Genomic DNA, 14,650 nt, shown 5'->3' with positions numbered 1-14,650 from the left:
TTCAGCTATAGTTTTACAGGTTTTTACCATAAAGCACCACTTGAGAATCCATTAGTCTTCAGATACATTCTTAATGGTATTTCTGCCTCTGACTTCTTATTTGTTATTTTAGGGGAGATAAATAGCACGAATATTGAGTGTGGGCAGTAGGGATGAACTGTGTCACATCTCAAAGCTACATCCACTGATCCCTTTTTGAGAAGGGGAAAGATTTATATAATCTGAAGAGAAACAAGAGTATACACTGAGCCCTTTTAACATAAGGAAATAGTTTAAAGCATAGCCAGTAGTTTCTTTGTATCATAGGAATTAACTGTATGTGTTTGACAGTATGGACAAGCTAACTACTCTTTTATACTTCTTGGAGCTAGTTATGTGGTGAACAATATGCTGGACCACTTCAGTTAGTTTAGCTTCCACTTGCTCCTCCACCATCTTGAATCTCTGCAGATGTAATTTAGATCTTGAGGTGAGGAGATCATTCTAAATTATTCAGTGGGCCCTTAATGTAATTACAAGTGTCTTCATTAAAAAAAAAAAAACGAAACAAGAAAAAAAACAGAAAATTTGAGACACACGGGAAAGGAGGTGATGATGTGAAGATGGAGCCAGAGGAGCAACATAGCCAAAATCAAGGGAGTCAGGGAATGCTGATATGCATTAGAAGTTGGAACAATCAAGGAAGGATTGTTCCTTAGAGCTTCTAGAGGGAATGTAGCCCTGCTGACCTCTTGGTTTTAGACTTCTGGTCTCCAGAACTATGAGATAGTAAATTTCTGTTGTGTTTCATCTCTCTCTTTTTTAGAGCACAGTGCCTGAATAAGTGTATTTTTTGTTGAACTAATAAATTGAACTGTCCAAGAAAGGAGAATCCCAAATACCCTTGGTAATTCCCTAACACAAAGGCCAGCTTACCTCTTGACCACCCAAGGATGGTTCTACCAAGCCCTGAGTACTGCAGTATTTCCCTAACCCTCCACAGATTTCCAGTCAGCATTTTAGTTTCTCTCATAGTAAAAAAGTAACATGTATTTATAGAAAAACTCAAATATAAAAGAGACATCAGAGTGATCTGAACACACCAGAGGAATCCAGAAGAAACACAAATACTGCAAGAATCAGGATATAGCTAAAACCTTTTTTAACAGGCATAGAAAAAGCCCTGGCTGGTGTGGCTCAGTGGATTGAGTGCTGGCCTGAAAACCAAAAATGCATAGAAAAAAGGAACAGAGAACAGTACAGAGAGAGCCCTTAATAATATGTTAAAAATATAATAGCAGAAAGTTTTTTTCGAAAATATAGATTGCTATAGCACAGTTGGAAGGCAAAATTTTCCAAGTTTCCTGTTAAATATAGAGAAAACTAGAAAATAAGGAGAAAAAGAAAATTAGCTCACTCCAAGATATCCAGAGAGAAAGGACAGTGAAATAGGAAACGAAATCGCTAAAGAAATGATACAAGAAATAACGGACAGAAGTTTCGATATTGAAATGACCCACCAAGCATCTAGTGCAGTAAGACATCTCACTGTGAAATGTCAGAGGAAAAATAAAGAGAAGATCCAAAAAGCATCTAGAGAGGAAAAACCAGTCCATGTAAAAAGTTACAAACAGCTGAGTATTTCTTAATGACATTATACTTTATTAATAAATAATTCTTAATACTTTATTAAATAAATATAAAATATAATGCTGTTAAGAAATACTCAGCTTTAAATATGGTAGATTTTATAAAAAATTTTAGTGAGCTTCCATTTTCTGCCAGAATTTGTTATTTTCAAATTTCAGTTAAATGCTGTTGAAATTTATGACAACAGTAACATTGAGCAGTTTTATAGTTTTTACCCCAAAATGTTTATCACATGCCTACTTTTGCTACAAACATGCCAGGAACAAGTTGAAAACATTTGTGTCCTTCACAGTAACAATTTCTGGGAGAGATTTTTCAATTCAAATTTGTAATCTGCAAGCCTACCATTTTAGGTAGGCTTTATATTATTTATTTACATATATACATATAAACATAGTATGTCTTTATTCTCCCAATAAAGAATTTCTGAGTGCAAATTTCTAAAAAAAAAAATTTAGAAATTTTGCCTGAGTGGCAGTTTTCCCTGTAACTCATATAAACAGAGGATCTATTCATTAGAGAGTAATCCTCTAATTCTTTCTCTCTTACTCTGAAATATGCCTGCTTGCTGACATATAGGAAATAGGGTAACGGTCTGATGGTTTCATGCAGTGGTTCTTAAACCTTATCTTGCATCAGAGACACCTGGAAAGCCCGTTAAAACAATTCAGTAAATAGGAGGAGGTGGGTAATTAGGAGACATCTTAAAGTCTGCCCTCCAGAGTAGGCTTAGGGTGGCTAAATAATTTGCATTTCTAAAAAGTTTCCCAAGTGGTACTGATGCTGCTGATCAGGAACTCCACTTTGAGTACTATTGATTTAATGAATATTCTTTTCTGTTTAATCAACCTAATCCTCTACTTTGCCTAGTATTTCAGTCTGAAGCTTCTCTGATGGAGGTTCTACAGAAAATAAAGCCAGGTTCCTGGCTTAGGGTTAGGGGTCTGGGGTGACAGGAGTGGTTGCCTGATGATTTGGGATTTGGGAGACGGCAACTTGGTGACCCAACTTTTCACTATATATACTTTTCCAGTCAGTCTCCCTGTTTCCATGCTACTTTCCATGGTACTTGATGCCTTCAAGTGCTGAGCGCCTGGGTTCCAGCTGGCTCCCTTCCTCAGCAAATTCCTTTGGGTAGAGCATTCCCCATTTTGCCAATTCAGTTAACTCTTCTCCATTAGTGACTTTCTAGTTCCCCCCAATTTTTTGAAGTCTTTGTCCTTTATTTTTTCCCCTTTATTTCTTTCCTACAATATTTTTCAAAAAAATCTTTTATTGTCATTTTAGTATGGTTAGGGGAGGAAAAGGGGAAAACGTGGTCAGTTCATTGTTTTTAGTTCCAACTTAACTCTGTTTAACTTGTCTTGCAAGAAATAGGCTTAAAAAAGAATCTTAGAATAATGATACTGTACTTCATTTTTTATGAAATAAAAATAATAAATCTGTAGTCCACAGTTTGGTTCTTGGCATCTTAAGTAATCAGAAACAGACCCACCAAAATAGAAAATAGATGTAGAAAGAGAATTTTTAAAAATATTTTATTTATTTATTTTTACATAGAGGGGAAGAGAGGGAGGGAAAGAAATATCAGTTGTGTTTGCCTCTCACATGCCCCCAACTGGGGACCTGGCCTGCAGCCCAGGCATGTGCCCTGACTGGGAGTTGAACTGGTGACCCTTTGTTTTGCAGGCCCACGCTCAATCCACTGAGTCACGCCAATTGGGAGAAAGAGAATTTTTTTAACAGTGGTTTTGTTTAGTTTTTATTTTTTAATTACAGTGGACATTCAATATTCTATGAGATTCAGATGTACAGGATCTAGTGGATAAACACATAACTTATGAAGTGATCCCTCTGATATATCCAGTACATACCTGACACCATACCTAATTATTGCAGTATTATTGGCTATATTTCCTAACCTGCACATGACATCCCTCAAATATTTTGTAATTGCCAGTTTGTACTTGTGAAACCCTTCAACTAGAATTTTTGTAAAAATCACTAAATCCACTTTTCCAGCCAAGATGGAGGTGTAGGTAGAAACACTGTGCCTCCTCGCACAACCAAGTTTAAAAACAAGGTTTTAGTAACAAAAATGAAACCAAACACAGAAAATTGAACTGTACTGAAGTCCAATGACAATGAACCATTCAGCCAGACTGGTAAAAGGGGCGGAGCCAGTGACTGGCGGAGCAGGGTTGCGCAGGAAAACACCAAACCAACCCAAGGACCCAGGGGCGTGGGCAGGGGTTGGCAGATCCCAGGTGTGGGGTTGCAATGGGCAGACCCAGTAAGGGCGCAAGGCAGCAGGCTGGCCACAGTCACACATTCACGTGCAGATAAACCAGGCAAAGGAGCTCGGAGTGAGACAGACCGAGCAGGCCCCAGCCGCAGGAAGCAGCAGAGAGGGCCGCCATTGCCCGTCTGTGACCCTGCCCCCACATACAGCATCACAACCCAGCAACTGGGTCATCCAACCCTGGTGAACACCTAAGGCTCTGTCCCTCATACATAACAGGTGCGAACAGACCAAAACATTATGGCTCAAGAAGAACAGCTCAGTGCCCCAGAGCCAATACTTCTAAGAGACCAAGAGATAGCCAACCTATCAGATGCACAGTTCAAAACACTGGTGATCAGGATGCTCACAGAACTGGTTGATTTTAATCACAAATTAGAGGAACAAATGAAGTCTTGACTAAGTGAAATGAAGGGAAATGCACAGGAAACCAATAGTTATGGGAAGGAAACTGGGACTCAAATCAAGGGAGTGAACCAGAAGGAAGAAAAAAAATGACCAAACAGAAAAGAATGAAGAAACAAGAACTCAAAAAAATGAGGAGAGGCTTAGGAACCTCCAGGGCATCTTTAAACGTTCCAACATCCGAATTATAGGGGTACCAGAAGGGGAAGAGGAACAACAACAAGTGGAAAACTTATTTGAACAAATAATAAAGGAGAACTTCCCCAGTCCAGCAAAGGAAATAGACTTCTAGGAAGTCCAGGAAGCTCAGAGAGTCCCAAAGAAGGTGGACCCAAGGAGGAACACACCAAGGTACATCATAATTACATTAGCCAAGACCAAAATGAAGGAGAGAATCCTAGAAGCAGCAAGAGATAAGGGGACAGTCACCTACAAAGGAGTTCCCATCAGACTGTCAGCTGATTTCTCAAAAGAGAACTTCCAGGCAAGAAGGGGCTGGAAAGAAGTTTTCCAAGTCATGAAAGGCAAGGACCTACATCCAAAATTGCTCTATCCAGCAAAGCTTTCATTTAGAATGGAAGGGCAGATAAAGTGCTTCTCAGATAAGGTCAAATTCAAGGAGTTCATCATCACCAAGCCCTTAATATATGAAATGTTAAAGGGACTTATCTAAGAAAAAGAAGATAAAAAATATGAACAGTAAAAGGACAGCAAACTCACACTTATTAACAACCACACCTAAAACAAAAGGAAACTAAGAAGACAGCTAGATCAGGAGTGGAACCATAGAAATAAATGGAGATCACATGGAGGGTTAGCAACAGGGAAGTGGGAGGAGGAGAAGCGGGGAGAAGGTACAGAGAATAAGTAGGATAGATGGTAGGTAGAAAATAGGGGGGAGGGCAAGAATAATATGGGAAATACAGAATCTAAAGAACTTCTGACACATGGACATAAACTAAAGGGGGGGAATGGAGGGTGAGATTGAAAGCGCCGGACCGGAGATCTGGAGACCTGGGCTCCTGTCCTGAATCTGCCATCTGTATTTCCCATAGAATTCCTGCCCCACTCTGTCTATTTTCTGCCTACCATCTATGCTACTTATTCTCTGTACCTNCTCCGGTTCCCTCATACGAGCCTTCCTCTAGGTGGCAGAGTTACTTCTTTTGAATGGAGCTGATCCATTGCTTAGAAGTGACAGTGAAAAGTGTGCTTGGGATGAGGCCAAGGAAGCACGTATGAAGCGTCTTCTTGAGAGATATGTTCCTAAACATCAGAAACATCTTATTTCAGGTAAGATTAAACTGTTATATCTGTTAGTGTTGGTAGAAAGTTACAGAAATTGAATTTAGAATTATATAAATTAAATTTGTTTTCCTTGTAAGTTTTGAGAAAATCCACTCAGTGGTGTCCTTGCTCCATTCCTTTAATAAAGCAGACTAACTTATTTACAAATACACATAGTGAAGGACTCTTAAGAGAAAAAGGAAGGGAATAGCAAATGTACTTTTCCTCAGGTTGTGCACAGCAAATGGTTAAGAAAACTATGAAGTTCTGACACTCTCCATAATCCTTTGGCTGAATAGCATGATGTGATGTACATTATATTTGGCTGTATCTTTGTCAGCAAATACAGCCAAGGTTGTTTATTTCTATTTCCTAAGAATCTTTTCTAATGGCTACACTTTTGTCCTATCATCTATTACAGTTTTATTTTTCTTTCCTTTTTAAAAATATATTTTATTGATTATGCTATTACAATTGTCCCATTTACCCCCTTCATTCCCCTCCACCTTGCACACCCCTCCCATCCATGTTCCCCCCCTTTAGTTTATGTCCATGTGTCAGAAGTTCTTTAGATTCTGTATTTCCCATATTATTCTTGCCCTCCCCCCTATTTTCTACCTACCATCTATCCTACTTATTCTCTGTACCTTCTCCCCGCTTCTCCTCCTCCCACTTCCCTGTTGCTAACCCTCCATGTGATCTCCATTTATTTCTATGGTTCCACTCCTGATCTAGCTGTCTTCTTAGTTTCCTTTTGTTTTAGGTGTGGTTGTTAATAAGTGTGAGTTTGCTGTCCTTTTACTGTTCATATTTTTTATCTTCTTTTTCTTAGATAAGTCCCTTTAACATTTCATATATTAAGGGCTTGGTGATGATGAACTCCTTGAATTTGACCTTATCTGAGAAGCACTTTATCTGCCCTTCCATTCTAAATGAAAGCTTTGCTGGATAGAGCAATTTTGGATGTAGGTCCTTGCCTTTCATGACTTGGAAAACTTCTTTCCAGCCCCTTCTTGCCTGGAAGGTCTCTTTTGAGAAATCAGCTGACAGTCTGATGGGAACTCCTTTGTAGGTGACTGTCCCCTTATCTCTTGCTGCTTCTAGGATTCTCTCCTTCATTTTGGTCTTGGCTAATGTAATTATGATGTACCTTGGTGTGTTCCTCCTTGGGTCCACCTTCTTTGGGACTCTCTGAGCTTCCTGGACTTCCTAGAAGTCTATTTCCTTTGCTGGACTGGGGAAGTTCTCCTTTATTATTTGTTCAAATAAGTTTTCCACTTGTTGTTGTTCCTCTTCCCCTTCTGGTACCCCTATAATTCGGATGTTGGAACGTTTAAAGATGCCCTGGAGGTTCCTAAGCCTCTCCTCATTTTTTTGAGTTCTTGTTTCTTCATTCTTTTCTGTTTGGTCATTTTTTTTCTTCCTTCTGGTTCACTCCCTTGATTTGAGTCCCAGTTTCCTTCCCATAACTATTGGTTTCCTGTGCATTTCCCTTCATTTCACTTAGTCAAGACTTCATTTGTTCCTCTAATTTGTGATTAAAATCAACCAGTTCTGTGAGCATCCTGATCACCAGTGTTTTGAACTGTGCATCTGATAGGTTGGCTATCTCTTGGTCTCTTAGAAGTATTGGCTCTGGGGCACTGAGCTGTTCTTCTTGAGCCATAATGTTTTGGTCTGTTCGCACCTGTTATGTATGAGGGACAGAGCCTTAGGTGTTCACCAGGGTTGGATGACCCAGTTGCTGGGTTGTGATGCTGTATGTGGGGGCAGGGTCAGAGAGGAGCAATGGCGCTTGTTCCACGCTCTCTCCAGATTTCGTTCCCCTCTGCTGCTTTCCACAAGCAAATTTGACCCTTCTCTTGCTGGTTCCTGGGTGTGTGGGCTTATGCACCCTCCAGGACCCTGTGGGTCTCTCCAACAAACTCTCTGTGAGCCTGGAAGCCTCTCCCTGCACCTCGACCCTGGAAAGTTTTTTTAATTGGTGCTTTTAGGCTTTATTTTCTGTCGCTGGGGCCCTGGTTTGTGCAGTCTGTCTCATTGCTCCTTTTTTGCCTGATTTATCTGCACTGGAATGTGTGACTGTGGTCAGCCAGCTGCCTTTTGCCCTCACTGGGTCTGTCCGTTGCTACCCCACACCTGGGATCTGCCAACCGCCGCCTGCAGGCCTTGGTTAGTCCGGCCACTTTTTTCTGTGAGACCTGTTCTGCCAGCCACTGACTCCACCCCTCTTACCGTCTGGGTGAATGGTTCATTGTCGGACTTCCATACAGTTTAATTTTCTATTTTGGCTGCGTTTTTATTACTAAAACTTTGTTGTCTTTAAACTTGGTTGTGCAAGGAGGCACAGTGTTTCCAGCTACAACTCCATCTTGGCCGGAAGTCCCAAATATTAATTCTTTTCCACTAGTATGTACTTTGAATTAACATAGATGTTAATGCCATCAGTGCAAATAAACTTAATGTTGGATATATCACACGAATGTCAGTTTGTAAGCTGCAGCTTGTTTTGTTTTTTTCTTTTTTCCTATTTTAGGTTGTACACCATTACATAAGGCTTCTCAAGAGGGATCTAATGATGTAATTGTAGAGTTATTAAAAGCTGGTGCAAATGTCACTTGTGAAAATCTAGATGGAATTCTGCCCTTGCATGCTGCTGTTGCAAATAATCATTTAAAGGTATAGTGCACATCACAGTTGGTTCCCATTACTCTTTTTTAGAAAAAATGAGTGAAGAAAATGAAGGTATTTTATTATTATTTATTTATCCTCACCCTAGAGTATATTTATTGATTTTAGAGAGCGGGGGAGAGAGGGCAGGGGGTAGGGGGAAAAAAGAAATATCGATGTGAGAGAGAAATACTGATCGGTTGCTTCCGGTATGCTCCCTGACAAGGGATCAGACCTTCAATTTTTTGGTTTGTTGGATGATGCCCCCACCATCTGAGCCACCGAGCCAGTATTTTAAATTGAGAACTAAAGTAACTCCTTACAACAAATTATTTTTGAAGGCTTAAAATTTCAAATGAAGACAAGACATTGTGTATACATTGGAAAATCAATATATTTACTAATGAGTCATTTTTCCATTATCTCTTCATTACTTAAGTCATGTAAATTGGAATAAAATGAATGGGTTGAGAGTAAACACAGGCTATAAATCTAGTACACTCCATTTTTAATGCTCTTAAGTGATTTCCCTATTGTGCATAAAAGAGTCTAATCATACTGATGATACATGTAACAGCTAGACTTTATTCTTTGAAATCCCAAAGAAATGGGTAAAAACATAAGTAGTTTGTTACTTGGGGATTTGTATATATTTTTTTATTTTTCCTAATCAAGCAAGGTAACAAAAATATAAGAAAAGATTACTATGCTCACTATTTTAGTATCGTGAATTTCAAATCTTTAAAATTCTGTAGATTTTTATTTGTTTTTTGTCAACATTTTCTTTTTTAAAATATATTTTATTGATTTTGCCATTACAGTTGTCCCATTTCCCCCCTTCACTCCCCTCCACCCTGTACACCCCCTCCCTTCACATTACTCCCCCTTTAGTTCATGTTCATGTGTCATCAGTTCTTTAGCTTCTACATTTCCCACACTACTCTTGCCCTACCCGTGTCTATTTCCTCCCTACCATCTATGCTACTTATTCTCTGTACCTTCTCCCCCCTTCTCCTCCTCCCACTCCCCTGTTGCTAACCCTCCATGTGATCTCCATTTCTGTGGCTCTGCTCCTGATCTAGCTTTCTGCTTAGTTTGCTTTTGTTTTAGGTGTGGTTGTTAATAACTGTGAGTTTGCTGTCCTTTAAAAATTGTGTAGATTTTTAAACATGCCTCTTTGTTTGACAAACCTTAGGAGAAAACTTTTATTATTATCAGTGGGCAATAAAGATTTCAGGAATAATCATAGACTCTAAAAAGTAGTTAAGAAAACTACCACCAATAACAGCAATATAAAAAAAACTAGGCTTTATATATAAAATTTCTCTGATCTCTCACTAATACCTACTTAATTTTGTGAACATACATAACCACTGTTTTCAGGTTAAATTTAATCATGTGAAAGAATAGAGTTACTGAATTTATGATCTGAGATAAAAGATGTAAACTAATGATTAAGAATAATACCAGATGGGTGGGTTAATGTCCAAGGTGGTCTAAGGACCAAAGAAGCTCTTTTGCCTTTAATACATTTACATTAAAAAAGAATAGACAAAATCTCAAGGTTATATGATTTTGAAATGGAAGAAAGGAAACAGGAAGATTCATTAAAGTGATGAACTTGTTGGCTATTTGTGCAGGGAAAAGGCCACTTAGAGTGAAACCACTTTTTTCAAGGAGGCAAACAACATTCTTAAGAGACATCTTTATTATAAGCTTTTTAAAACCATTCTCTACAGTCCTTCCCAGATAGCCCAGTTGGTTAGAGTGTTGTCCCAATACATCAAGGTTGTGGATTCTATCGCTGGGCAGGGGACATATAAGAATCAGCCAATAAATGCATGAGTAAGTGGAACAACAAGTTGATGTTTCTCTCTCTAAAAAGACGTCAATTAAAAAAAAAACAGTTCTCTACATGCATTGCAGAATGGGTATAACTTCCATACACTGGTATAACACTGTTCTCATCATAGTTAGCAAATAGCATTCTTAGAGACATCTTTATTACAAGTGTTTTTGCATACTTCTCTACATACATTGCAGAATGGGTATAACTTCCATTCATTGATATAACACTGTACTCATACTAGCTAACAAATAGCCAGAAGAAACTATCAATGCAATTATATGGATGAATCTCAAAATTATCATGCTAATTGAAAGAAACCAGACACAGAGACCATATACTATATATTTTAGTCATATGAAATTCTATAAAAGGCAAAATTTGTAGTGATTGAAGCAGATCACTGAAAGCCAAGGGCCAAAAGGTGATGGGAAAGGATTGACTGCAGAGGCATAACAGATTTTTTCTGACAGTGGAATGTTTCTAAGTCATGATTATAATAGTGATTACTTCAGTAAAGCTATTAAATTTTAAAAAATAAAGAAAAAAACAGGTGAGAAACCTATTTCTTGGTCACCTAATCTTTGCCAAGCTCTTTGTTCTCAGGTCCATCCCATCATGTTACCTGGGACTCGCTCCCAACTCTAACTTTAGCCTTTCCCGTTTAGTGCCTTTCAGCCCTGTTGTCTTAGACTTTTTCCTATGAGTGAGTTAGATTGAAAAACAGCTGCTTAAGGGCCTATTCTCTGAGCAGGTTCTCTGAGTCTTCCATACCAATGTATTAAATTAATCCATGTTAATATATTAAAGTCGAAGTCCTAGAGAAAGGCCCTGTCTTAACACACAGGCAGAATAGTTATTGTTTATATGGCATAAGTTTTTTCAGAGTTTTTTCAGCTTTTCTAGGAAGCTTTTCTAGAAAAGCTTTCTTTTCCAAAAATAGTTCTCTCTCTCTTCCATATAGCGTAGGAAAGATAGAATAAAGAATCTGTATTTTTAAATAATTTAACTGGTGACTTTAATGATCACTCAGACATAAACACTACTGGACTGAGGAACTGTTCACCCCATCTTCTTAAAAAATAAAATACTCAGACTTTACTAATGTATAGATATGCAGGTTTCATCAAAAAAATTTTTACAGGAGACTTTTCCCATATGGCATTTATCTCTTGTTTTTTATTACCTCCATGGGTCTTTTTTGTGACTCTTTAAGGAAGAGAGATAGGATTAGGGGACTAGTTTCATTAAAAGCCCACTATGTGCCAGATAATTTACAAGGGCTCACATTTAATCCTCATAGGTGATAAAAATAAGATTCAGATGGTAAGTAAGTTGCTCAAGGACATAGCTAGTAATTAGCAAGAGTGAGTTCTTTATGCTTGACTTTAAAATAAGTGTTTCCTTTATGCTGTGCTATCTGTAGACTGATGGAACAAATAATGGGCTATCCCTGTCATTACAGCTGTCCCGTTTGCTCCTAAACTTCTTCTTTATCTCTAAACACAGGCAGAAATAGAAAAGCTACTAGCACATCACATATCTCTATTTTAACAGAATTCTGACCATCTTAATTGGAAAGTTTTTTAGTGGTTTCAGTCACTTGCCTCATGCAAATGGAATCATTGGCAAACAGTTTTTACTAATTGACTTGTACCACAAACTAAGTAGTAGCCATCTTTGACTTCGATCAGTTACACACTGACTTGTAATACATAACCTTGAGTTATTTAGAAAAACCTTATTTATACTAGATTATTTTGCCCCTAAAATGTCACAGTCTCTCACCTCAGTTCCCTTTTCTATAAAATGATGAGGTTGGAGTAGATTATTTCTGTTTCCATTTATCTATAACATTATGTGACTGTAAATCAATTATTTGGGATATATATTTACATAGACTCTATTAGATTGGATATTAGGTTTCCTGAAATGTAATCCAAATAGAGCTTTATTCAGCTATGTCAAATGGCAATTTATAAGACAGTTTATAATATAATATAGTTCTGAAGTGGTTTTTTTAAAGTTTTTTAAAAGATTTTATTTATTTGTTAAAGGGAGAGAAACATCAGTTGGTTGTCTCTTGCACTCCTGCAACAGCCTGCAACCCAGGCATGTGTCCTGACAGGGAATTGATCCGAAGACCTATCTGCTTGCAGGCTGGCACTTAATCCACTGAGCCACACCAGCCAGGACTGTGAAATGATTCTTGCTCCCCTCTCCACCCATCCTCCAGCAGCTTGTGGGAGGTAGTGTGTGTGGGGGGGGAGGACTCCTGCCTACAGGGCCCTCCCACCCCCATGAGAATAAGTCTACCAAGACATGATCTGCTTGGGGAGGAAAGGTGGCCAATCTCTCAAAGGAAAAGGGCCAAGAGCCTTTTCCTCAGTGGGCTTTTATTGGGTTTGTTTTGCACAGGAGTATAGGTAAAGCTCATTAATCATTGTCAGGCAGTAAGGATCAAACAATGGATAACATGCATAGAACTCTGAGGGCTTATTTTGAGTCAGGGTCAAATAACTAAAGGGCCATAAAACTTTGAGGAACAAACTTACTTCCTGCTTGGACTCTTATCATTTAATTGAGAGCATTCTAAGCAAAACAGGTTTCACAGGATTTTATATATTCTTTCTTAGGTCTGGTTGCCCTTTCCAGCACAGGGCGGAACCCACCACCAGCATTGTTTCAAGCTTAAGTCAGGTAGGGGAAGTAAGGCAGCCAAGAGATTAGGAGACTTCTTGCAGACAGAATGAGGGAGGACTCAAGCTATGTAAAAGTCAAGGGGTGAAGGTTCATCACCCCTTTTCTGTAGCCTCCAAATCCTTCCCTGGGGGTCCATGATCATGCCTATCTTAGTCATCCCTCCCTTGAGGAATCTTACCCATCATTGGCTAACTGATCAAGCATTGGGGGCCCATCAGAGCGAAGTAAAAGGAGCAGAGGCAGCGCCCCTGCCAGGGAGATAAGCTTTGTCTCCTTAGTGGCTCATGGTCTGAAGGTCACTCAGCCTTAGTCATGGCAGGGTTACAGCTTCTGAAATCAGGCAGGGTGCTTCCCAACAAAGGAGGACAAAGGGCTCTGTTAAAGAAATTGAATGAACCTTCTGAACACAGTCTACCAATGTCTGCCTCTTACTGCAGTAAAGGCAGTATATCTGGTACTTCCATGGCATCATATTTGGTCCCTACAGGAACAAACCAGGCCAAATCAGGGGGTTCATTTGTAGTTATATCAATCTTAACAAATATTCTTGACCAGAATTTGAAAACTTTTCTGATAACTTTCAACACTTTGCAGTGGTGTCTTATAATGAAAGCAGAAATTACTGATCTAAAGTGTCAATAGAGATAACTTTGGGAAAATATCTTCTAGGCAGCTGAGATTCTACTGCAACATGGATCAAACCCTAATCAAAAGAGTCAAAAACAGAGGACTGCTTTAGATGAAGCAGATGGTGAAAAAATGAAGGAGCTGCTAAAATCGTATGGTGCCATTGAGACTGAGAATAGAGATCAGAATAACGCTATAGCCACTGGTATGTATGTCAGTATTGCTTACTGTTTCTATAGATGTATACCTCTGCTTAGAAAAGTAAATTCTGTATATTTGTAGTATAAATTGTTTTATAATGTGAATAGATGTTTTGTATGTTTTAAACTCTTGAAAAAACGTTTACTTTTAGAAAGTAAAATTTCTAAACTTGATTTAATTTATAAATCATATGATCCTATTTGACTTGGAATTCGTGTTGAAATAAAACCCATACTATTCATTAAACAAACATTAATCAACCTACCATTGGGTGTGACATAGAGATGTAACTGAAACTACACAGATTGGTTTATCTGTAGTGAGGATAGAAAAGAATATACTACTAAACAGTCTGCAACTAAGATTTCATTACTTCAAAATTTCTAATGATTCATATAAAAGGTAGACTAATGCCAGCTTTTAAAGAATCTAACATTCTAATGCTAGAATATGGATTTATTAAGTAAATATATGGGTATGTGTGTAATATAATAGTGAAAAATATTTGAAGGTAATATACAGCCAGGCAAAATTTTATGAACCATTTTTAGCAGTGATTTGAATTTAAATAATATAAGCAATTGCTGAGGGATAATCATTCTGTCATGTTTTACTAGTAAGTTAGATCACATGTAGGTCAAGGTCAAAACTGAGAGAAGGTTCCTCTTTGCATTGTCTGCCACTATATGGTAAGTCCACAGCATCAGGGTCTTTTTTAGATCCCCATCCATGTCTGTCCCTCTCCACAGCCATATCTGAAGGTTCAGGCCCCATGATTTACTTGTATATCAGCTCAGCTTAAGAGAAGCCTTGCATGTGAAGTTATTGAGCACTCTGTTATGAAGTGCTTTATCTTTTCCAACTTGTCTGTTGTTTCTTGTGCACATATTTCCTTGGTCAGATACTCCCAAAGGGATGGGGGATATAGGAGGCAATGGAGAAAGGAAACCCAGAATGGGGGAAGGGTCAGAGAGAACTTT

At 38.5% G+C, this 14,650-nt stretch overlaps 1 protein-coding gene across 1 annotated transcript in view; it reads left to right on the top strand.

Annotated features, from left to right (window-relative positions):
- The window catches only part of ANKRD31 (ankyrin repeat domain 31), a 126,137-nt gene that overhangs the window by 77,010 nt on the left and 34,477 nt on the right, over positions 1-14,650 (top strand). The window contains 2 exon segments of the mRNA XM_037032396.1: positions 8,160-8,302; positions 13,512-13,674. Of these exon segments, the coding sequence (XP_036888291.1) occupies positions 8,160-8,302; positions 13,512-13,674 (306 nt within the window).

Source organism: Sturnira hondurensis, unplaced genomic scaffold (assembly GCF_014824575.4).
Source record: "Sturnira hondurensis isolate 20B ecotype Veracruz unplaced genomic scaffold, ASM1482457v3 Scaffold0021354, whole genome shotgun sequence".
NCBI classification, from domain to species: domain Eukaryota; kingdom Metazoa; phylum Chordata; class Mammalia; order Chiroptera; family Phyllostomidae; genus Sturnira; species Sturnira hondurensis.
Note: the sequence above shows the minus strand (reverse complement) of the source record. Positions and strands in the feature narration are given on the sequence as shown.